General features: G+C 36.8%; 1 protein-coding gene across 6 annotated transcripts in view; it reads left to right on the forward strand.

The window, feature by feature from the left end:
* Positions 1-22,525, forward strand: part of SMC4 (structural maintenance of chromosomes 4) — a 39,545-nt gene extending 17,020 nt beyond the window's left edge. For 5 of the 6 annotated variants that reach the window (XM_047785680.1, XM_047785681.1, XM_047785683.1 and 2 more), the window contains 14 exons: positions 5,861-6,094; positions 7,545-7,730; positions 10,197-10,358; positions 11,957-12,182; positions 12,268-12,347; positions 13,618-13,770; positions 15,282-15,408; positions 17,561-17,750; positions 19,166-19,310; positions 19,872-20,045; positions 20,477-20,659; positions 20,814-21,046; positions 21,572-21,755; positions 22,204-22,525. In XM_047785680.1, coding sequence (XP_047641636.1) covers positions 5,861-6,094; positions 7,545-7,730; positions 10,197-10,358; positions 11,957-12,182; positions 12,268-12,347; positions 13,618-13,770; positions 15,282-15,408; positions 17,561-17,750; positions 19,166-19,310; positions 19,872-20,045; positions 20,477-20,659; positions 20,814-21,046; positions 21,572-21,755; positions 22,204-22,356 — 2,430 coding nt within the window. In that variant the 3' untranslated portion in view covers positions 22,357-22,525. The remainder of the gene's footprint in view (positions 1-5,860; positions 6,095-7,544; positions 7,731-10,196; positions 10,359-11,956; positions 12,183-12,267; positions 12,348-13,617; positions 13,771-15,281; positions 15,409-17,560; positions 17,751-19,165; positions 19,311-19,871; positions 20,046-20,476; positions 20,660-20,813; positions 21,047-21,571; positions 21,756-22,203) is intronic. The other variant, XM_047785684.1, reaches the window with a different exon arrangement.

The raw sequence follows: 22,525 nt of genomic DNA on the forward strand, positions 1-22,525 counted from the left end.
GGTGAAATTCACTAATATAAAATTGACTTATTTTTATTAAAGTGTATATTGTTTACAGTGTTGTGTTTCTGCTGTACAGCAAAGTGACTCAATTATTACATATATATACTTTTTTAATACTCTTCCAGTATGATTTATCATAGGACATTGAACATAGTTCTTTGTGCTATACAGTAGGACCTTGTTGTTTATCCCCTCCATGTATATAATACCTTACATCTGCTAACCCCAACCTCCCACTCCATCTCTCTCCCAACCCCCTCCACTTTCACAACCACCAGTCTTGTTCATAAGTCTTTTTCTGTTTTGCAGATGGGATCTTTTGTGTCACATTTCATATTCCACATGTGATATCATATGGTTTTTTTGTCTTTCTGACTGATATCACTTAGTGTGATAATCTCTAGTTGCATCCATATTGCTGCAAATGGCATTATTTCATTCTTTTTATGGCTGGGTAGTATTCCATTATGTATATATATATACCACATCTTCTTAATCCGGTCATCTGTTGTTAGACATTTAGGTTGTTTCCATGTTTTGGCTATTGTGAATAGTGCTGCTGTGAACATAGGGGTTCTTGAATATTTAAATTACAGTTTTGTCTGGATATGTGGGATTGCTAGATCATATGGTAACTCTATCTTTAGTTTTCTGAGGAGCTTTCATACTGTTTTCCATAGTGGCTGTACCAACTTCCATTCCTTCCAAGAGTGTAGGTGGGTGCACTTCACATTTCTCTCTCATTTGTTAATTGTGACAACTGACACAATTAACAGTGTGAGGTGGTACCTCATTGTAGTTTTGATGTGTATTTCTTTCTTTTTGTGTGTGTGTGTGTGTGTGTGTGTGTGTCTTTTGTCTTTTTAGGGCCGCACCTGCGGCATGTGGAGGTTCCCAGGCTAGGGGTCTAATCAGAGCTATAGCCACTGGCCCACGCTAGAGCCACAGCACCGCGGGATCCGAGCCACATCTGTGACCTACACCACAGCTCGCGGCAATGCCGGATCCTTAACCCGCTGAGTGAGGCCAGGGGTCGAACCCGAAGCCTCATAGTTACAAAGGAACTCATAGTTACAGTCAGATTCATTAACCACTGAGCCACGACGGGAACTCCCTGCATTTCTCTAATAATTAGCAATGTTGAGCACTTTTTCATGTGCCTATTGGCAATTTGTATTTCTTCTTAGGATAAATATCTACTGAGGTGTTCTGTCCATTGTTTGATGGGGTTGCTTGTTTTATTTGTTGAATTGTATGAGCAGGTTTGTATATTTTGGAAATTAAGCCCTTGTTGGTTGCATCATTTGCAGATACCTTCTCCTATTCTGTAGGTTGTCTTTTCATTTTGTTAATGGTTTCCTTTGCTGTACAAAAGCTTTTAAGTTTGAGTAGGTCCCATTTGTTTATTTATTTTATTTCTATTGCCATGGGAGACCAACCTAAGAAAACATTGGTACAACTTGGCTCAAAGAATGTTTGCCTCTGATCTCTTTTTATAGTCTCATGTTATATGTTTAAATTTTTAAGCCATTATGAATTTATTTTTGTGTATGGTGAGAGGGTGTGTTCTAATTTCATTGATTTACATGTAGCTGTCTAACTTTCCCAACACCACTTGCTAAAGAGACTTTTTCCCATTATATATTGCTTCCTTTGTTGAAGATTAATGGACTGCAGGTGTGTGGGTCTATTTCTGGGCTCGATTCTGTCCATTGGTCCATATGTCTCTGTGCTAATACCACGCTGTTTCTGATTACTGTAGTTTTGTATTGTCTGGCATCCCTCCTGCTTAGTTCTTTTTTTTCAGGATTGCTTTGCAATTCTGGGTCTTACGGTTTTATGTAAATTTTTGGATTATTTTAGTTCTGCGAAAAATGTCACCCATTTAACTTTAGCTTTTCCTTTTTTTTTTTTCTTAGTAGTATGTCTTGGTATAGGTCTGTTTGAGTTTAATTTGTGATCCTCTGTGCATCCTGTATCTGGATTATCTTTCCTTTTTTAGGTTTGGGAATTTTTTTTGCGGTAATTCTTCAAATATATTTTCAGTCTCTTTTTTATCTCTTTCTTCCCCCTCTGGAAACCCTATTATGTGTAGAGTGGCATGTTTTGTATTACCCCATAAATCTCTTATGTTTCTTTCTTTCTTTCTTTCTTTCTTTTTTTTTCCAATTTGGCTTTCTGTCTGGTGTCCTGATTGGGTGATTTCCATTATTCTATTTTCCAGGTCACTTACTCATTCTTCTGCATTATTCATTCTGCTATTCATTGCCTTTAGCTAGCTTTCATCTCGGCGAATGAGTTTTCTAGTTTTTCTTGGTTCCGCTTTAAATTTCTAGTTCCTTCTTGCAGTACTCTAGTTCTTTTAGTGTTTTCATTATCTCTTTTTGAAATCAGTGTCTTTTAGACTGAAGAGGTCTGTTTCATTTTTCTTTCAGGGGAATTCTCTTGGTCTTTTAACTGTGAGTGGTTTCTTTGCTTCTTCACTTATTTCTCTTGAGTGGGTTTAGGAAAAACAGTTGTCTACTGTAGTCTTGGCAGGATATTTATATGTGGAAGCATCCCTGTGTAGCTTGTGTGGGTTTGATATTTTTGGTGTGAGGGCTGTTTTTAGCATGGATGTCTATTGCCTCTTTCCTCAGCATGTGCTGGCCATTATTCCCTTGATAATAGTGGGAGTGCAGTCCAGTGGCTGGTATGTGATCTGGGGCTTTCAGTAGTGGAGCATGCAGTGGGAGCAGAAGCAGCTCTCAAAGATTCCTGGAGTTTGTGTAGGCAGTGTCCTGCCAACTGAGAGTACACAGAAAATAAGGCTGTAATGATGGGTCCTACCCCTCCCCTCACATACTCCCAAAGATGGTGCCTGGCCTCTAAGGCAGCCTGGGCTTTCAGATGTGGTCGCACTAGTTTCTAGTTCTCTCAGGCTGTTTCTGCATAACCAACCCCAGTCTTCTCCCTGTGTCTGATTTCCAGAGTCCAAGCTTTAGCCCTCAGCCCACACCAGAGTACATATGTCTCAGGCTGGGGAATGTAGGGCAGTAGCACTGACCATCTCTATAGGTCTGTCTCTGTTCTGACTGCTGCAAACCAGTTGGTGCATTCTCCTCTGACGTTCTGAAGCTCGCCCTCTGTCCTGGCTGGTCTTCCCAAGGAGAGAGGACTTCCTAGGGTGTAGGAAGCTTTCTTTCACATCTCCCTCCCTCAGGCACAGGTATCATCCTGATTCCTTTCTCACTTATTTTTTCTTTTTTTATTTTGCCCTATCCAGTTATATGGAAATTTTCTTGATCTTGCAGAAGTCTGAGGTTCTTCTGCCTGTGTTCAGTAGATTTTCTTTGAGAATTGTTCCACATGTAGTTGTATTTTTGATGTATTTGTGGAAGGAGGTGAGCCTCATGTCCTACTACTTTATCATCTTGATTGTTTTGGCCTTTTTTTTTTTATAACTTAAAGATTGTTTTTGTAGTAATAGTAAAAAATAAACTATTTTGGGCTTTTAATATCTTACATTCCTAAAAATAGCCTAGACACTTTTGTTTTCTGCCTTCTCATTTAAAAAAAAAAAACAACTGAGAATGAGAATACACACACACACACAAACACATATATATATATATATATACCTTTGTTAAATGTTGATTTTGCCATCGGATTTTCTTCGTCTTCTCTTAAATTATTTTCTTGGTAATATAACTGTTTATTACCTATAAAAACTTTGGACCACACTAACCATAGGTTGACATTTGCTTCTGTAGCTCTTGTGTAATAGTTTTAAAACCATAGCTCTCATGTCAGTTCTTGGTTCAAATCCTAGGTCAGTCACTTATTCATTATCTCTGAGTTTGTGCAGGTTTTTGTTTGTTTTTTAGGGCCGAACCCAAGGCATATGGAGGTTCTCAAACTAGGGGTCGAATCAGAGCTATAGCTGCTGGTCTACACCACAGCCACAGCAACTCAGGATCTGAGCTGTGTCTGCGACCTGAACCACATTTCACGGCAACACTGGATCCTTAACCACTGAGTGAGGCCAGGGATCGAACCTAGTTCCTAGTCGGATTCATTTCCACTGTGCCATGGTGGGAACTCCTATTTTTTTTTTTTTTAAAGTGAAATAAGTGTTAAAGAGAGAAGAAAGAGAAGATAAGTGTGGAGAAAACACAGGCAGGCTCTGGGGGGTGGGAGTGAAGAGAGAGAGAGGGCTTGTGCAGGTTTTTATGTCTCTAAGTTATCATCCTCAAAGTAGAGAAGAAAATATTACCCATCTTGAGAATCTTTATGAAAATAAAATGTATGTATACTCACATAAAGTGCCTAGAAATTAAGGAGTTGATAGGGAGTTCCAATTGTGGCTCAGCAGAAACAAATCTAACATTCATGAGGATACAGGTTCAATCCCTGGCCTCACTCAGGGGGTTAAGGATCCAGCATTGCTGTGAGCTGTGGTGTAGGTCACAGTTGTGGCTCTGATCTGGTTTTGCTGTAGCTATGGCATAGGCCAGCAGCTACAGCTCTGATTCCACGCCTAGCCTGGGAAACTCCCATGTGCTGTGGGTACGGCCCTTAAAAAAAAAAAAAAATTAGAAAAAGGAGTTGATAAATGGTAGCTATTATATTGTCACTTGGTTAAAACAAGAGTGTGAGGTGGTCGCCTTGATTTGTCTTACCTTCCCAACAAAAGTATAGGCATAAAGTTTAACTCTGTATTTACCATAGCCTTTTTGGCAACACTGAGCATATTAAGATATTTTAATAGATAACAGTGATTGAGTTAAATTGACTATTATTACTTAAGTCAGTTACATAAGACCTTTTTATGTTAACGATACCTCATTTGGATTTTTTTTAACAGACTAAATTCATTCTCTTTTGAAATACAGACATGTCCTAATATCACATTACAAAACTCTATATTTATATAAAGTAGAGTGCCCATGTGATAAACTGACAGAGGATAATACAGTAGCTTTCCTGATGGAATACTTTATAGAGATAGATTTTCACATTTGCTCACCTAATGTATATTAAGTACTCTGTGTGCCTTGGCATTCTGTCTTAATGACAAAGCCAGGACTTATATCCAGGTGTCTTTATATTCCTCAGCATATGTAGTAGCTAAAAGCAGAGGCTCTGACATTTATCAGTAACTATTGAACTTTGAGCAAGTTATTTAAATTCTGACCTGAGCTTCCTCAAAATGGACATAATGATTGTTTTATGGAATTAATACATACAAAACATTCAGAATAGTGGGTAGAAAGTAGCCTGGAGCAGTGTGTTCATGATTTTTAACATCAAATATTTAAACCGATGATCTTATATAACCTTATATTCCTGGTTCTAATGCCATTACTATAATAAACAGATGCTTTCCACATAGTCAATTACAGTAGCCCAAAATTTCTATTACTTAAATTATGACTTGTGTTGGGGATTGCTTTGCCTTACCTCTAAAACAAAAAGTTTTCCAACATAAATATACTTGAGGAATATTTCTGCTGAGTGGTCCTTATACCTTACTGTTTCAAGTGAGGTAATATGGGAAGACCATGGAATCTAGAATTTATATCCAAATTTTTATTCTTTCAACAGCTTTTTTTTTTGGGGGGGGTCATTTTAACCTCTACATTGAATATGCTAATATTTACCTCATTAAGCTCTTGTTGGGGAATCAATTGGGAAAAGACTTTTACAATGAACATTTGCAACTAGGAAAATACTGTTCGTCCATTCCACTCATGAGATTGACTTCTATATATTGTGCTTGTAGAATCCTATTAAGTTAAATTTAAAACATATTGTTTACCTTTCACTTTAGGCTTGAAATATTTATTTCAGATTTAATGAGATCTATTATTTTCAGAGTCAAGAGAAAGAACTTATGGGATTCAGCAAATCAGTAAATGAAGCACGTTCAAAGATGGATGTAGCCCAATCAGAACTTGATATCTATCTTAGTCGTTATAACACTGCAGTATCTCAATTAAGTAAAGCCAAGGATGCTCTTATGGCAGCTTCTGAGACTCTCAAAGAAAGGAAAGCTGCAATTGGAGATATAGAGACAAAACTCCCTCAAACCGAACGTGAACTGAAAGAGGTAAATTTTACTTCTGTATTTCATCTGAACTCTGTTTATCAGCCCTAGTTTTGTTTATTTTTGTATATATTTATGTACATAAATTTTTTAATCTCAGCATCTAAAGTGACTGTTAACAGATTTTTTTTTTTAATTCATTGTAATCTTTCCCAAAAGAATGGGGAATTTTTATGTTCCATCTGGTATGAATTGAAACTATCAAGAAACTATTCTCCCCTGAAGTGGCAAATAGCAACACTGCCACCACCGTTATTTCCTATGGAAATAATTTAAACAAGAGTAAGTTTGTGTTTTCCTAAATCTAAGTGTAAACAGCATATTCAGGAGTAAAGGAAAAACACAAATCAGTTGTATGTCTGTATGAAGAAATATATAAATCATCTACCTTAGTGTATTTTTACTGGTTTTGAATTTATGGATGTAGTCTCTTTGTTGGCAGTGCAAGTTGTTAAACTCATCAAGACATTTAGCTTAACTCATTGATGCCCCTCATAACCTTGAGTGATTTAGGCATCTAAGAAATTTCATAACTTTAACCCCCAAAGCATCATTAGGCAAGATGGCAATAGATGGCAATGCTGATTGAAGAGAAATGATACTGAAAGTCTTTTTCATTTTAGTAAATGCATACCACTTGGTCATCAGAGAACTTAATGATCATGTAGAATTTAAATGTGTATTTAAATGTCATGTCCACTGACCACTTCTATCTTCCTGGTGATTTGTTTATTTTTAGATAAATTTTATCTATAACTTGAGCTTTTACTTTAAACCGATATGACTGTTAATAGAGGTAATAATTTAAAGCCAGGAGATGAAGGTGAGTATCAGAAAAATGGCTGCTCTAACTTGAGGATTGAGAAACAGAGTTAAGATTTTTGTGCTCATGTGTGTGATTCCTTTCTTGTTGGTAGCCTGACGTTTTTGTTTAGCAGTAGTACTATTCATTTATCATGCTTTCCTTCATTTGTTTTACTTTATTTAATTAGATGTAATAATACATGTTGTATAATAAGTTTCCATTTATATAGAAAGCAAAGTTCAGTATAATCATAGCTTTGCCGTCACCCTTATCTAGAATTTTATATTGAGATCTTTAATTAGTGTAAGAATATAAGAATTAGGACACACTTATGCATAACTATGTGGTGCCAAACTGGGATGTCCACAACCCCTCTTCTATTTGCTCTGTCAGTCAGTGCACAACTCTTAGAATAACGCCATGTTTGTATTCCTTATTATTGGCCTAGATAATTTATGCCTCTTTTAAAAGAGAAAACCCCTCCATATTTTTCAAAATCAAACCAGCAGTTAAAATATGACAGCTCAGTTCTGTTTCAAATGTTACTGGTCTTTCCTTTTTTTTTTTTTCTTTAAATATTACAACTAATTGTATGCTATGATAGGGTGTATGCTTCTGGGATTCATTTTCTTTATTTTTCATGTTTAGAAAGAGAAAGAACTTCAGAAACTTACACAGGAAGAAATTAATTTCAAAAGTTTGGTTCGTGATCTTTTCCAAAAAGTTGAAGAAGCAAAGAGTTCCTTAGCAATGAATCGAAGTAGGGGGAAAGTCCTTGATGCAATAATTCAAGAAAAAAAAACTGGCAGGATTCCAGGAATATATGGAAGATTGGTAAAGTAAATTTATGTGTAAATAACTATACGTCTTTCTCAAAGACATTGTAAATAATTTTCTTACTTTACTTGAGCTGCACATTGAGTCTCTTTATGCAAAATAACATTTACTTTTAGGAGTTCCCATCGTGACTCAGCAGTTAGCAAACCCGACTAGCATCCATGAGGACGTGGGTTTGATCCCTGGCCTCACTCAGTGTGGGTTAAGAATCCAGCATTACCATGAGCGATGGTATAGGCTGTAGACGTGGCTTAGATCCCACATTGCTGTGGCTCTGACACAGGCCCATGGCTACAGTTGAATTGGACCCCTAGCCTGGGAACCTCCATATGCCTTGGGTGCAGCCCTAAATGACAAAAAAAAAAAAAAAAAAGAATAAATAAAAGACATTCACTTTTAAGCATTTTGCTTTTCTACTCAATCATGAAATAAACCGTTGTGGAATGGATTCTTCATGTTAAAAATAGTTTTTTCGTCTTGTTCATGGTTATTAAATGTATAACAATATATATTGATTTTGTAGTAAGAGACACAATAGCTTATCTTAAAATAAGTCATCAGTCTGAATATTATGCAAAATTATCTCATCCATGGAGAAACTATTTCATGCAGGTGAGGATGGATAAAGGCTAAAATAAGGTGAAATGAGTTATAAATGTACCTAGGTTGGAAATACAGCTTTGAAGTAAAACTATTTTATGCTCATGGATGATTTCGCTTGGATTCAACTCTATTACTTTTTTCTCTTTTCAATTTACTGTTGTTATTTGATAAAGGAAAGATGAAGAATATTAATAGTTAAATAAAAGAAAATTGAACTAGTATTTTTAGTTTTGGATAATTATGGTCATTTTAAGAAAATGACCTGATTCTAGTGACAAACTTCACAAAACTACTTTTTTCCTTTTTTTTGAAAAAAAATTTTGATAAATTCTGGATTTTATATCATTTTACTGAAGGTTGTGGCTAGAGTTTAGGGAAATCAAGGGTGATAGGACCTAAAGCCTGAATTCATAATCCTGAAGTAGGAAGGGAGCTATGGCCCTGGCTGGAGGGTTGCTGGGAGGAAATGGGGGAGATAAATATTTCAACACCATTCATCTACCCTGCCATTTCTAGCTGGTGCCTCACATTGTCTAAAGCTAGAGAGACAGAGGAGCCAATTGATGCAGTCTCTGAGTCAGCCTCCCAGAGAAGGAAGCAGAATAGAGAGATTCAAAAGGGCAAATGAAAATTACCCAGCATAGTTGCTTTCAGATCTGCATGTCAGGTGACTTCCACTTTACTTTTTGAAGATAATACAATTTGATCCTATTCATTTGCTCTCAAGGCAAAAATGAAGCTAATTGGTTAATGCTCCTTGATAGCTGATTTATTAATAGACATAATCTTAGATGACTTTCAATAATTTGTTCTTATTCTGAAGTTATTTTGCTTTATAGTATTTTTCCCCCCTCAGCTGCACCTGCAGCATATGGAAGTTCCCAGGCTAGGGATCAAATCCAAGCCAGAACTGGAGTTCCCCTCGTGGCTCAGTGATTAATGAATCCGACTAGGAACCTTGAGGTTGCTGGTTCGATCCCTGGCCTTGCTCAGTGGGTTAAGAATCCAGTGTTGCCATGAGCTGTGGTGTAGGTTGCAGATTCAGCTCAGATCCCGCGTTGCTGCGGCTCTGGTGTAGGCCGGTGGCTACAGCTCCAATTGGACCCCTAGCCTGGGAACCTCCATATGCCGCAGGAGCAGCCCTAGAAAAGGCAAAAAGACAAAAAAAAAGAAAAAATCCAAGCCAGAACTGTGGCAACGCCAGATCCTTAACCCACTGCAGCACAGCAGAAACTCCTTGCTTATAGTTCTTTTTAGGTTTCACGTCTTCACATGGTACATTTTCAGTTACATACAACAAAAACAGTTCTCTCATTTTATGCTCATTAAATATTCAAACTCTATATCCATAAACTTTTTTTTTTTCTTTTTCCATTTTATACCCACACGTGGCATAGGGAAATTCCTGGCCATGGGGTCAAATCAGAGCTGCAGCTGTAAGCCTACACCACAGCCCTGGCAACACCAGCTCCAAGTTACATCTGCAACCTATGCTGCAGCTTGCAAAACTGGATCCTTAACCCACTGATTGAGGCAGGGATCAAATCTACGTCATCACAGACACTGTGTTGGGTTCTTAACCTGCTGAGCCACAAAGGGAACTCCCATAAACTTCTTTAAAAGGTAAATTAAAAATTCTAGTAATGATTGACTCTGCCGAAGGGGAAGGTAGAATGTGAGGAACACTTAAGTTTGTTGTTATATACTCATTTTGTTCTTTGTAAAACCATATGTAGGTATAGTTCTTTAATTAAATGCAACCTGAAAACTATATGAATAGTAATAAAATGATCCTATGCTTAATACCTTGCTGATTGTGCTTTTTTTTTTTTTCCCTTTTCCTTCCCTTTCTCTTATTAGGGGGACTTAGGAGCAATTGATGAAAAATATGATGTTGCCATTTCATCCTGTTGTCATGCATTAGACTACATTGTTGTTGATTCTATTGATACAGCCCAAGAATGTGTAAACTTCCTAAAAAGACAAAATATTGGAGTTGCAACCTTTATAGGTTTGGATAAGGTGGGTATTTATAATCTACCCAGAATTTAAAGTGCCAAGTGGGAAGCCCCATTGCGCCTTAGCAGTGACGAACCTGACTAGCAACAATGAGGATGTGGGTTAGATCCCTGGCCTCACTCAGTGGATTAAGGATCTAGCATTGCCATGAGCTGTGGTGAGATTAAAAGACGTGACTCGGATCCTACATTGATGTGGCTGTGGCGTAGGCCAGTAGCTACAGCTCCCATTCGACCCCTAGCCAGGAGCTTTCATATGCTGCACATTCCGCCCTAAGAGAAGGCAAAAAAATGAATGAAAGTGTCAAATGTTTTGGTTATGGTTGGTGGAGGGGGGAGGTTTGTGTGCTTGTGAGGTTTTTTTGTTGTGTTTTTTTTTTTTTTTTTTAAAGGGCTGCATCTTTGGCATGTGGAAGTTCCCAGGCTAGAGGTCGAATCGGAGCTGCTGCAACTGCTGGCCTACACCACAGCAATGCGAGATCTGACCTGTGTCTATGACCTATATTGCAAATCGAGGCAATGCCATATCTTTAACCCACTGAGTGAGGCCAGGGATCGGAACTGCATCTTCATGGATAATAGTCAGGTTCTTAACCCTCTGAGCCACAATGGGAACTCCTTGGGTTGGGTTGGGTTTCTGTGTTGGTTTTTTTCTTTTCTTTTTTTAGGGCTGCACCTGTGACATGGAAGTTCCCGGACTAGGGGTCAAATAGGATCTGCAGCTGCCAGCCTATGCCACAGCTCATAGCAATGCTGAATCCTTAACTTAACTGAACGAGGCCAGGGGTCAAACCCACATCCTTATGGATACTAGTTGGTTCATAACCTGCTGAGCCACAACGGGAGCTCTTGGTTTTGTTTCTGAATCTTAGCTTTTTTAAGCAAACACCTGATAGGTTTTGAGGATTATACGAGACTCTGGGATTATATGGTTGTGCAAAATTTTTGCACTCCTTACCCTAAAGGAATATAGATTCTAAAGTTAGAGTGACTGGTAATTTCTTTTTTTTTTTTTTTTGTCTTTTTGCTATTTCTTTGGGCCGCTCCCGCGGCATATGGAGGTTCCCAGGCTAGGGGTCGAATCGGAGCTGTAGCCACCGGCCTAAGCCAGAGCCACAGCAACATGGGATCCGAGCCGCGTCTGCGACCTACACCACAGCTCACGGCAACGCTGGATCATTAACCCACTGAGCAAGGGCAGGGACCGAACCCGCAACCTCATGGTTCCTAGTCGGATTCGTTAACCACTGCACCACGACGGGAACTCCAAAATATGTGATATATTTATACTAAAACTATAGAATCCTTACATTTAGGAGAGCAAGGAGTTAATGTCTTTAGCAGATTAATGCTGTATTAAATACAGGTACAACTCATAAATTGCACGTAATTTGAAAAAATGAAAGACAAAATTAATAATCTCTGGTAGGGAATAAAAATTTTAAATATTTAAAAATAACAGTAAAGTAATAATTATATAGATCTTTGATCTTGTATCCATGTCCTTATGGTTAATACATGTATATTACTTCTATAAATGATACCTAAAAGAAATTCTGTATTCTTTCTTCTATTTATTTACTTACTTATTTTTACTTTTAGATGGCAGTGTGGGCAAAGAAAATGACCCAAATTCAAACTCCTGAAAATACACCTCGTCTATTTGATTTAGTAAAAGTGAAAGATGAGAAAATTCGCCAAGCTTTTTACTTTGCTTTACGGGATACCTTAGTAGCTGACAACTTAGATCAAGCCACAAGAGTAGCATATCAAAAAGATAGAAGATGGAGAGTGGTAACATTACAGGGGCAGATCATAGAACAGTCAGGTAATGTTATTTTTTCCTCTGCCACTGAGTTTATTTAATCTTGTTGGGAAAACATCTAAGTCTGACTTGTCCCTCTGTTCCCCAGGTACAATGACTGGTGGTGGAAGCAAAGTTATGAAAGGAAGGATGGGTTCATCAGTTGTTGTTGAAATCTCAGAAGAAGAGGTCAGCCAGCATACACAAAATTAATAGTCAGGTTTTGCTATATGTAACATACATGTAAAATTCTGCCATTTCAGATGCACTGTACTCAAATTAACATTGAATTTTCTATAAAGGAGTAGTATATAAGCTGTGGGACTTTATATAAAGCTCGTCAAAGTTCTAAAAAAATGTTCATTAGAAAGTTTATGTTCAACATATGTATCTATTCCTGTTAGGACATTTGAATCATAATGTATGTAATCGCTCAACTGACATTCGTTTCTTTACAGTTACTGCTGTATCACATAGTTGTCTTTTTCTTTGCTTTCCTTTTTTTTTTTTCTTTTTTGGCCACCCCATGGCATATGGAGTTCATGGGTCCAGGGTCAGATCCAAGCCACAGATGTGACCTAAGCTACAACTGCAGCAACACTGGATCCTTAACCCACTGTGCCCAGCTGGGGTGCAAACCTACATCCCAGTGCTCTAAAGACACTGCAGAACCCTTTGTGCCACAGTGGGAAGTCTCATAGTTGTCTTTTCTATCTCACAATAATTCGTTAAGGTATAAATATAACAAAGACTTATGATGCATGTTTCCAAATTTTATTTTTAAATATTTTATATTCCTGCAAGTATAAGAAAATGTCAAAATGTTCAGGAAAAACTGTTGTTCCATTACCATCCTCAGAACAATATATATACTTTTCTCTTCCTTAAAAAACATGTACTTGGAGTTTCTGTTCTGGCTCAGTAGGTTATGAACCTGACTAGTATCCATGAGAATGTGGGTTTGATTCCTGGCCACGGGCTAAGAATCCAGCATTGCCATGAGCTGTGGTGTAGATTACAGATGCAGCTCAGATCCCATGTTGCTGTGGCTGTGGCCTAGGCCGGCAGCTGCAGCTCCATTTCAGCCCATAGACTGGAAACCTCTATATGCTGCAGGTATGGCCCTAAAAGGCCCCCCAAAATTAATTTTTTAAAAGTAAATGTGTACTTGAATGTCCTAGATACCTAACTTTTTCCAAAGAGTTCTCTTGATTTTTTTTTTAATAGTTTATATTCTTTAAAAAGGACCAAAAAAAAAAAATTCTCTTCATCTGATTCTGTGATGCAGAAGTTAATTGACCATCTGCTAAGCTTTAGGATTTGGAATTGAAACTAGACTGGTTTTGTTCTAGTCTTTAAGAGTGGAAGTTTGGGTTTTCTTCATTCACAAGTTGACTTTGGTATTAATCTGAAATGACTCTTAGAGTAAGTAAATTTATGTCACTGGTATTCTTTTTAGGTAAATAAAATGGAATCACAGTTACAGAGAGACTCTCAAAAAGCAGTGCAAATCCAGGAACACAAAGTACAACTGGAAGAAACAGTAGTTAAGTTAAGGCATAGTGAACGAGAAATGAGGAATACACTAGAAAAGTTTACTGCAAGCATCCAGGTACTTGGTGTTTTGTTTTTTGTATATTTTTCCTAATCAATTTTAGCTAAAATTATTGGAATTCAACAGCAGTTTGGCAGAATCATTTTGCTATTTGCTCACAGTTTTCAAATATAGGGGAGGAAGAAGGGCAGGTCTCTAAGTTGTAAGGCCTATTTTGTTTCCCTAAGTGCTAATGGATAAATGCCCTATCACAGTGATGTCCAGCCACAGCCATTTCTATTTCCATTTGTACTTCATGGAAATGTGTCTTCCCTTAACTATTTAATAACCCTTTTTTTGTTTCATTCTCATTTCAAACTGAAATGTTTACAAAATTTCAAAAAAGCAATGCATGCCCTCAAGTCGTCTTTAAAAAACAAGATTTTATTTGAGTTCCCGTCGTGGCTCAGTGGTTAACAAATCCGACTAGGGACCATGAGGTTGCGGGTTCGATCCCTGGCCTTGCTCAGTGGGTTAAGAATCCGGTGTTGCCATGAGCTGTGGTGTAGGTCACAGATGCGGCTCAGATCCCGCGTTGTGGTTCTGGTATAGGCCAGCGGCTACAGCTCCAATTCGACCCCTAACCTGGGAACCTCCGTATGCCGCGGGAAGCGGCCCTAGAAAAGGCAAAAAGACAAAAAAAAAAAAAAGATTTTATAAAATACCCAAAAGATTATCACCTTTAATTCTTACGTGTATTATTCAACTTTTAATGTAACTATCTAGTGTTTAAGTGTGTGTGTATGTATATGGTAGATACAAGTCAACATATTGAATATGCATGCGGATTTTTAATTAGTCTCATGCTAACTTATTAATTATGGTTTTCTTGACAAGCCAATGTAAATTTGCTTTGTCTACAGTTGCATTGGCATATTTTTTTTTACCCTAATTTGGTAAAAGTTTTTCTGTTACTGTGTACACTACTATGCTTAAAATATCTTTATAGGCATCCCGTAATACACTCATCCAGTTATTTCCTTAGGGTAGAGTCCTAAAGTTATAATTATTACTTAATATGTGTAGCATATGTGAATAATTTTTCCAAGTCTTTGAACACTAGGTACTCCTCAATATGTTGTAAGTTTGCTACTCTAAAATATGTCATAATAATCTGTCTTCGTAATGAGTTTGCATGTTTCATGTGTTTTCTTGGCCATTTTCATGTTTTCTTTGGGTGTTTTGTTTTTTGTTTTTTTGCTTTTTAGGGCCACACTTGGGGCATATGGAGGTTCCCAGGTTAGGGTTCGAATCAGAGCTATAACTGCTGACCTGCACCACAGCTCATGGCAACGCCAGATCCTTAACCCATTGAGCAAGACCGGGGATCAAACCCACACCTCATGGTTCCTAGTCAGATTTGTTTCCACTGCACCATGACAGGAACGCCCATTTTCATGTTTTCTACCCTTTTTCCTATTTGTCTTTTTCTTAAAGATTTTAAGTGCCTTTTTTAAATTAAAAATGTTTAAAGTAAATGTTACTGGTAAGTTAAAATACTGATCTTGAATGTTAAAACATTTCTGTAGCGTTTATCAGAGCAAGAAGAATATTTGCGTGTCCAAGTTAAGGAACTCGAAGCTAATGTACTTGCTACAGCCCCAGACCAAAAAAAGCAGAAATTGCTGGAAGAAAATGTTAATGCTTTCAAAGCAGGTATGTTTATGGATACAGACTTCCCCCTCTCCCCAAAATATGGTCAAAGACAGGTTTGTAATATTTGAAATCTTTAAGATAGCAGTTCATAGAGTAAAAAACAGCAGCTTACATATGTAAAGTAACAACTCTTTTATGGTCTTTTTTATTTTTTCATTTTCAAAAGGCTATAAAGTACTATATTTTAAAATAAGTACTTAATATGACAGACGAGAAAACTGGGGCACAGAATAGTTTATATAATCTGCCCCAGGTCATATAGCATTTGGTTGTGGTATATGAATTCAGGACCAAGGTAGTCTGATTCTGGAACTTAATCTCTTTTCTCTCTCTTTTTTTTTTTTTAAATTTTCCAACTGAATTTAATTTTGAAAAAAAAAAAAAAACACTTAATAGAAGAGTATCTGTGTTGTGCCTCATTTGCAAAACCTTCAGGAAAAGACCAAAGTAAATCTCCCAAGTAAAATGTAGACCATCAAATGAATTGGCAAATTAACTGTAAACATAACCTCAAATCAGAATTAGGGAGATAAAAGGGGGGAAAAACTTCTAAATTTCTTTAAAGAGGATGAAATCTTCCACAGAAAACTAAGAGTATGATAGATTTTTTTTTTCCTTGTCTTTTGTCTTTTTAGGGATGCACCCACAGATTGAGTCTTTTTTTTAAGTACAATATAGTCTTAGCTGGAACCCATGGTCTTTATTTTATATTTTGTAATACTATGGCCAAATCTTCCCAAGAACCCTTCAAGATAGTAATTATTGTGTCTAAAAACTTAGATATTTTTCGTTCCAGAACATTTCCTTTTGTGTACACATAACATGTGAGTGTTCTACCAAAATAAAATCTTTAAGCAAAAAAGGGAATTAGTTCATAGACTCAGTCAGGATTGGATTTGACATTAAAATTTCTGATCATGCACTTGGAGCAGCCCTGCTTTTTTGTTTCCATTGTGGCTTCAATTAAACATAGATAAATAGATATGCATCTTATTGCAAGAGGAGGAAATGGTTGTTAATAATGACAAACCCTTTCCTGGCCTGCAGTTTCTTAACTAGTGACCCCAACAAATACAAGAAAGGACCCCTGTTACGGTTTGATTTGTGAGGAAAAGAAGGCAAATACTTGATTGTTCATCCCAAAGAACTAGTTGGAGTGGAGTTGGAGCAGTTACCCAAATGTTCAGAAAATGGGGTGTTTTCTTCCGGAAGAAGAAGAGGTATAGTTCTGTGACCTACATCACGGCTCATGGCAACACCGGATCCTTAACCCACTGAGTGAGGCCAGAGGTCAAACCTGTGTTCTCATGGATACTAATTGGGTTTATTACCACTGAGACACGATGGGAATTCCAACACTATCTTCAAAAAAATCATTGAGACAAATAGTCAAGAAAGTACCCTATAATTTTCTCTTTTTTTTTGGTCTTTTCTAGATTCGCACCCAGGGTATATGGAGATTCCCAGGCTAGGGGTCTAATTGGAGCTGTAGCCACCAGCCTACTCCAGAGTCATAGCAACACAGGATCTGAGCTGTGTCTTCAGCCTACACCACACCTCACAGCAATGCCGGATCCTTAACCCACTGAGCAAGGCCAGGGATCGAACCCGCAACCTCATGGTTCCCAGTTGGATTTGTTAACCACTGAGCCATGACAGGAGTTCTCACCCTAAAATTGTTTTTGAAAGGAGCTTCTGGGCATGAAGCCGTTAAGAAATAAGTAGATTATGTTCACAGCTGAGCAAGAGAATTTAACCACGTGTTATATTGACAGGGCATTTTGGTTTTGTGTTATAGGGTTTTTTGTTTTTGAGGTACTTTTCCTTTTTTTTTGGTCTTTTTAGGGCTGCACCCACAGCATATGGAGGTTCCCAGGCTAGGGGTCGAATCACAGCTGTAGCTGCTGACCTACACCACAGCCTCAGCAACACCGGATTCTTAGCCCACTGAGCGAGGCCAGGGATCAAACCTGAATCCTGAATACTAGTCAGATTCGTATCCACTGAGCCAGGAGTGGAATTCCGAGGTACTTTTTCTTAAATGTCTAAAATTTCTTTTGCATGCATCATGTTAAGTCATATTGACTGAAGAGATTTACATCTAGCAAGTGATGCTCCTTAGCCTAGAAACATGAATTTTTTTTTTTTCCAGAATATGACAGTGTGGCTGAGAAAGCTGGTAAAGTTGAAGCTGAGGTTAAAAGGTTACACAACATCATTGTAGAAATCAATAACCATAAACTCAAGGCCCAACAAGACAAACTTGATAAAATAAATAAGCAGTTAGATGAATGTGCTTCTGCTATTACTAAAGCCCAAGTAGCAATCAAGACTGCTGACAGGTACAGTATACATACCTACCCTGTCTTCCTGTTCCCTATATCCACACTGGAAAAGAGGTTAATACTTAAATGTCCATTAAATGTTTCTGTTACTGTTACTTATTAAGCCCATCTGACATGTTATTACCTAATAGGATTTTAATAGGTGGACATCTATAAAAAACATTCTGACCAGTTTGTTAAAACTGATAAAACAGGTATGCTTTAGCAAAGTGTGATTCTATAACTCCTCAGTTGTGAGGATATGGAAGTCAGAGTTTTGTATCTCTGGCTTAGAGGAGTAGGTATAGATCATTTAAATAAATCTAGGTCTTAAGAGAATAAGGATGAGCTCTCTTAGCAAAATTGCTGTAATTTAAATTTTTAATTATCCAGATTATTCCATTGTCTCAATTTTCTTTAATATTCTTAGATCTTGTTTTTAAAAGTGTTTCTGAAATAAAGCTAAGTCTGTATATAAAATGTTTGGATGTAAACAAACATCCAAACATTTTAAGACAATTTTTTGTCTTAAAATATAACCCTTGGCTGCAAATTGATTCTTCGGTTATTCAGTTATTGCTGTGTCTTTTGTTCAGCGGTAAGGTGCTAATAAATAATAAGCCTTTTGTTTTGCCTAAACATAGTTAGCAAAGTAATTGTAACTTTATTAAGAGAAAATATAGTCAGGTGTGTGTGTGTGAGAGAGAGAATGTTGTGGTCCCAATCATCCTTCCATATCCATCCCCCTGCTCCTGCCCCTTGCCCTTGGAAGCACTTGTTTCCACTGACTTGATCCAGGAGGTGTTTATTTATTTGAAGGTAATAGCTTCATCGGTGTAAAGATTTAAGAATCTCAATCAGACAAGGAAATGACAAAAATAAAATAATTGAGTGAGACAACTTTGCTTCATAGTCTAAGATCAGATGATATATAAAGGCTTATATAAGAAGTTTCGGAGTTCCCGTCGTGGCTCAGTGGTTAACGAATCTGACTAGGAACCATGAGGTTGTGGGTTCGATCCCTGGCCTCACTCAGTGGGTTAAGGATCCGGCATTGCTGTGAGCTGTGGTGTACGTTGCAGACGCAGCTCGGATCCTGCGTTGCTGTGGCTGTGGTATAGGCCGGCGGCTACAGCTCTGATTCAACCCCTAGCCTGGGAACCTCCATATGCTGTGGGAGTGGCCCTAGAAAAGGCAAAAAGACCAAAAAAAAATTCATTAATTTATACTGAGTTTAATAAAATATACAACATCCCACAAATGTTTGTATAAACATTTAAGAACTAATTGAAGGATTTTAGCAAATCAATTTTAAAATCTATGATAGAAAAAGATGTTGCATTAATGTCATGAAGTGTTCTTGACACTTCATGACAGAAGCAGAATAACGTTACACACTACCACAATTTTAATATATCATTTTGCTTGTTTAGAAATCTCAAAAAAGCACAAGACTCTGTCTTTCGCACAGAGAAGGAAATAAAAGATACTGAGAAAGAAGTAGATGACTTAAAGACAGAACTAAAAAGTCTTGAGGACAAAGCAACAGAAGTCATAAAGAATACAAATGCTGCAGAGGTAAGTGGGGGAGAGAACAGTATTTGAAGCAATTAGGAGTTAATAGACATCAGTACCTTGTATAGTAAGCACTCAAAGGTTAGAACTTATAACTATATTAAGGAGTTCCCGTCGTGGTGCAGTGGTTAACGAATCCGACTAGGAACCATGAGGTTGCGGGTTCGGTCCCTGCCCTTGCTCAGTGGGTTAACGATCCAGCGTTGCCGTGAGCTGTGGTGTAGGTCGCAAATGCGGCTCGGATCCTGCCTTGCTGTGGCTCTGGCGTAGGCTGGCGGCCACAGCTCCGATTAGACCCCTAGCCTGGGAACCTCCATATGCCGCAGGAGCGGCCCAAGAAATAGCAAAAAAGACAAAAAACAAAACAAAAAAAAGAACTTATAACTATATTAACTTTTATATGTACAATAAAAATGAGTGCTATATTGTAACTTTTCTATGAATAAAAACACTTAAAATGGAAAGGGCATAGGGAGAGATTGCTAACTGCTTCATTTTTGTAATGTGAAAATCCCTGTTGTATTTGGAAAGATCATATCTATAGCAGCTATTATTGATTTTTAGGAGTCCTTACCCGAGATCCAGAAAGAACATCGTAGCCTACTTCAAGAATTAAAAGTAATTCAAGAAAATGAACATGCTCTTCAAAAAGATGCACTTAGTATTAAGTTGAAACTTGAACAAATAGATGGTCACATTGGTGAACATAATTCTAAAATAAAATATTGGCAAAAAGAGGTGAGCTTGTTACTATTAGTTAATTTTAACTTTAAAATAGCCTTTATGAAAAAGGGTTGGGGTTTTTGTGTGTTTTTAAGGTATGTTGTGATTCCGCGATACATATAATCACTTCTCAGGTTTATAGGTGACATAATGAACAATACAAAGTTGTTATTATATATGGAAAAGTATGAGTAATGATTGGAATTAGTCAACATTTTCACCCCAGGGCTGATATGGAGAGTTAACAGAAAGTTACAAGAACACTTGGGAACACTACCACAACTTTTCTTTAAGTCCTTTGAAAAAGTGTTGATCTACAAATTAGTCACCACTCCTTAGAATATACCATTGTAATTTATAGGTAATTTATCATATTCATTTGGGGATTTTTTTAACAATGAAATACACTGTGGTTTCCTAACACTCAATTAAATTAAACTTTTTAGATTTCAAAAATATCATTGCATCCCATAGAAGATAATCCTGTTGAAGAGATTGCAGTTCTAACTCCAGAGGATCTTGAAGCAATCAAGAACCCAGATTCTATAACAAATCAAATTGCACTTTTGGAAGCCCAGTGTCATGAAATGAAACCAAACCTTGGTGCCATTGTAGAGTATAAAAAGAAGGTACAAATGAACTATTCATGTGCAATGGTCAGAAAATCTGTTTATTCCTTAGCCTAAATTGTGGGCTTTAATTTTATATAATTAGCAGCATTAATTCTCATCTCAAATGTGTAACTGGATAGATGTTTTTCTCATAATAATATTCTCTTCATAGGAAGAGTTATATTTACAACGGGTAGCAGAATTGGACAAAATTACTTATGAAAGAGATAATTTTAGACAGGCGTATGAAGATCTTCGGAAACAAAGGCTTAATGAATTCATGGCAGGTTTTTATATAATAACAAATAAATTAAAGGAAAATTACCAAATGCTTACTTTGGGAGGCGATGCTGAACTGGAGCTTGTAGACAGCTTGGATCCTTTTGCTGAAGGAATCATGTTCAGGTTTGTAATTATGCTGTATACTGAGTTGTGGATCCTTCGGTTACATCTCTACATATTCTCCAAACAGTGTTTTTTAGGGGTGGGATGTGAAGGTTAGATCTATAACTTGTTTTATCTGATAAATACCAGTTTGCTTACATTATTGGCAGTTGATAGCTTAAACCCTGTGAAACAGTAAATACTTGATTTTACAGAATATTTGTTTACTTCATCTTTTACTTTTTGAGCCATTTCAATTTAAGATCAGAATTTTAAAATTTCAAAGCAATAATTGCATTGAAAACAAGGGAATATAGTAAAAACTGCCTATTGGCATACTGTTTAAATCTTAAATTTTTGGTAGGTGTTCCTATTCATCCTCCAATAACATTTTTATAAAATAACCTTCAAAGAGTTTAGATGTGTGAAAAGCAAATTAGAGATTCTCAAAGAAGCAGCCAGTTACCAGAAACAAATCACAAAGTCTTAATAACTTCAGCTTTACACGTAATTTGACAAATAAGAGATTTTTCTTCATTATTTCAGTGTTCGACCACCTAAAAAAAGTTGGAAGAAGATCTTCAACCTTTCAGGAGGAGAAAAAACGCTTAGTTCATTGGCTTTAGTATTTGCTCTTCACCACTACAAACCCACTCCCCTGTACTTCATGGATGAGATTGATGCAGCCCTTGATTTCAAAAATGTGTCAATTGTTGCATTTTATATTTATGTAAGTAATCATTTATTTAGAGGTTTCATTCTGAAAATTTTATGGGTTCCTGAAATATAACACATAGAATTCTTTGATTTCTTTCTTTTGAACTTTTTCCCTATTTTCTAACCCCATATCCCATGGTATCAGAAAAAACCAAGTCTTTTATTTGAGCCAAATACTTCCATTTTTGGAAAACTAAAATATAAATGGATAACGTGAATTAGTAGCAGAAACACAGCTAGAATCTCCAAGCTTCCTAGATCTTTTTTCCACTAGAAGACTATGCAATCATTGTTCCAAATACCCAAATTCTTTTCAAATCTAAACATTGTTTTATGGATTGTCCAATTTGTCATTCTCGCTTTGTTGAATTTACTGCCAAAGGAGTATTTCAGGGAAGTAAAGCTTGAATGTTTATAATTTATGTATTACCTAATTTTCCTAATTCTTTTTTTCTCCTTAGGAACAAACAAAAAATGCCCAGTTCATAATAATTTCCCTTCGAAATAATATGTTTGAAATTTCGGATAGACTTATTGGAATTTACAAGACATACAATATAACAAAAAGTGTTGCAGTAAACCCAAAAGAAATTGCATCTAAAGGACTTTGTTAAACTTTATACTGAAGATTCTTGAGATCAAATCAGCATATACTTACTTTCTATTTGTAAAGGGTTATAAATTGTATAAAATATATACTCCTAAACTGGATTATATAACTGGTTTCTGTTTTATGCTGTTGAGACATGTTACAAGTCTAATAAAATATTCTTTATACTTTTA

The sequence above is a fragment of the Phacochoerus africanus genome, chromosome 1 (assembly GCF_016906955.1).
Source record: "Phacochoerus africanus isolate WHEZ1 chromosome 1, ROS_Pafr_v1, whole genome shotgun sequence".
Taxonomy (NCBI): Eukaryota; Metazoa; Chordata; class Mammalia; order Artiodactyla; family Suidae; genus Phacochoerus; species Phacochoerus africanus.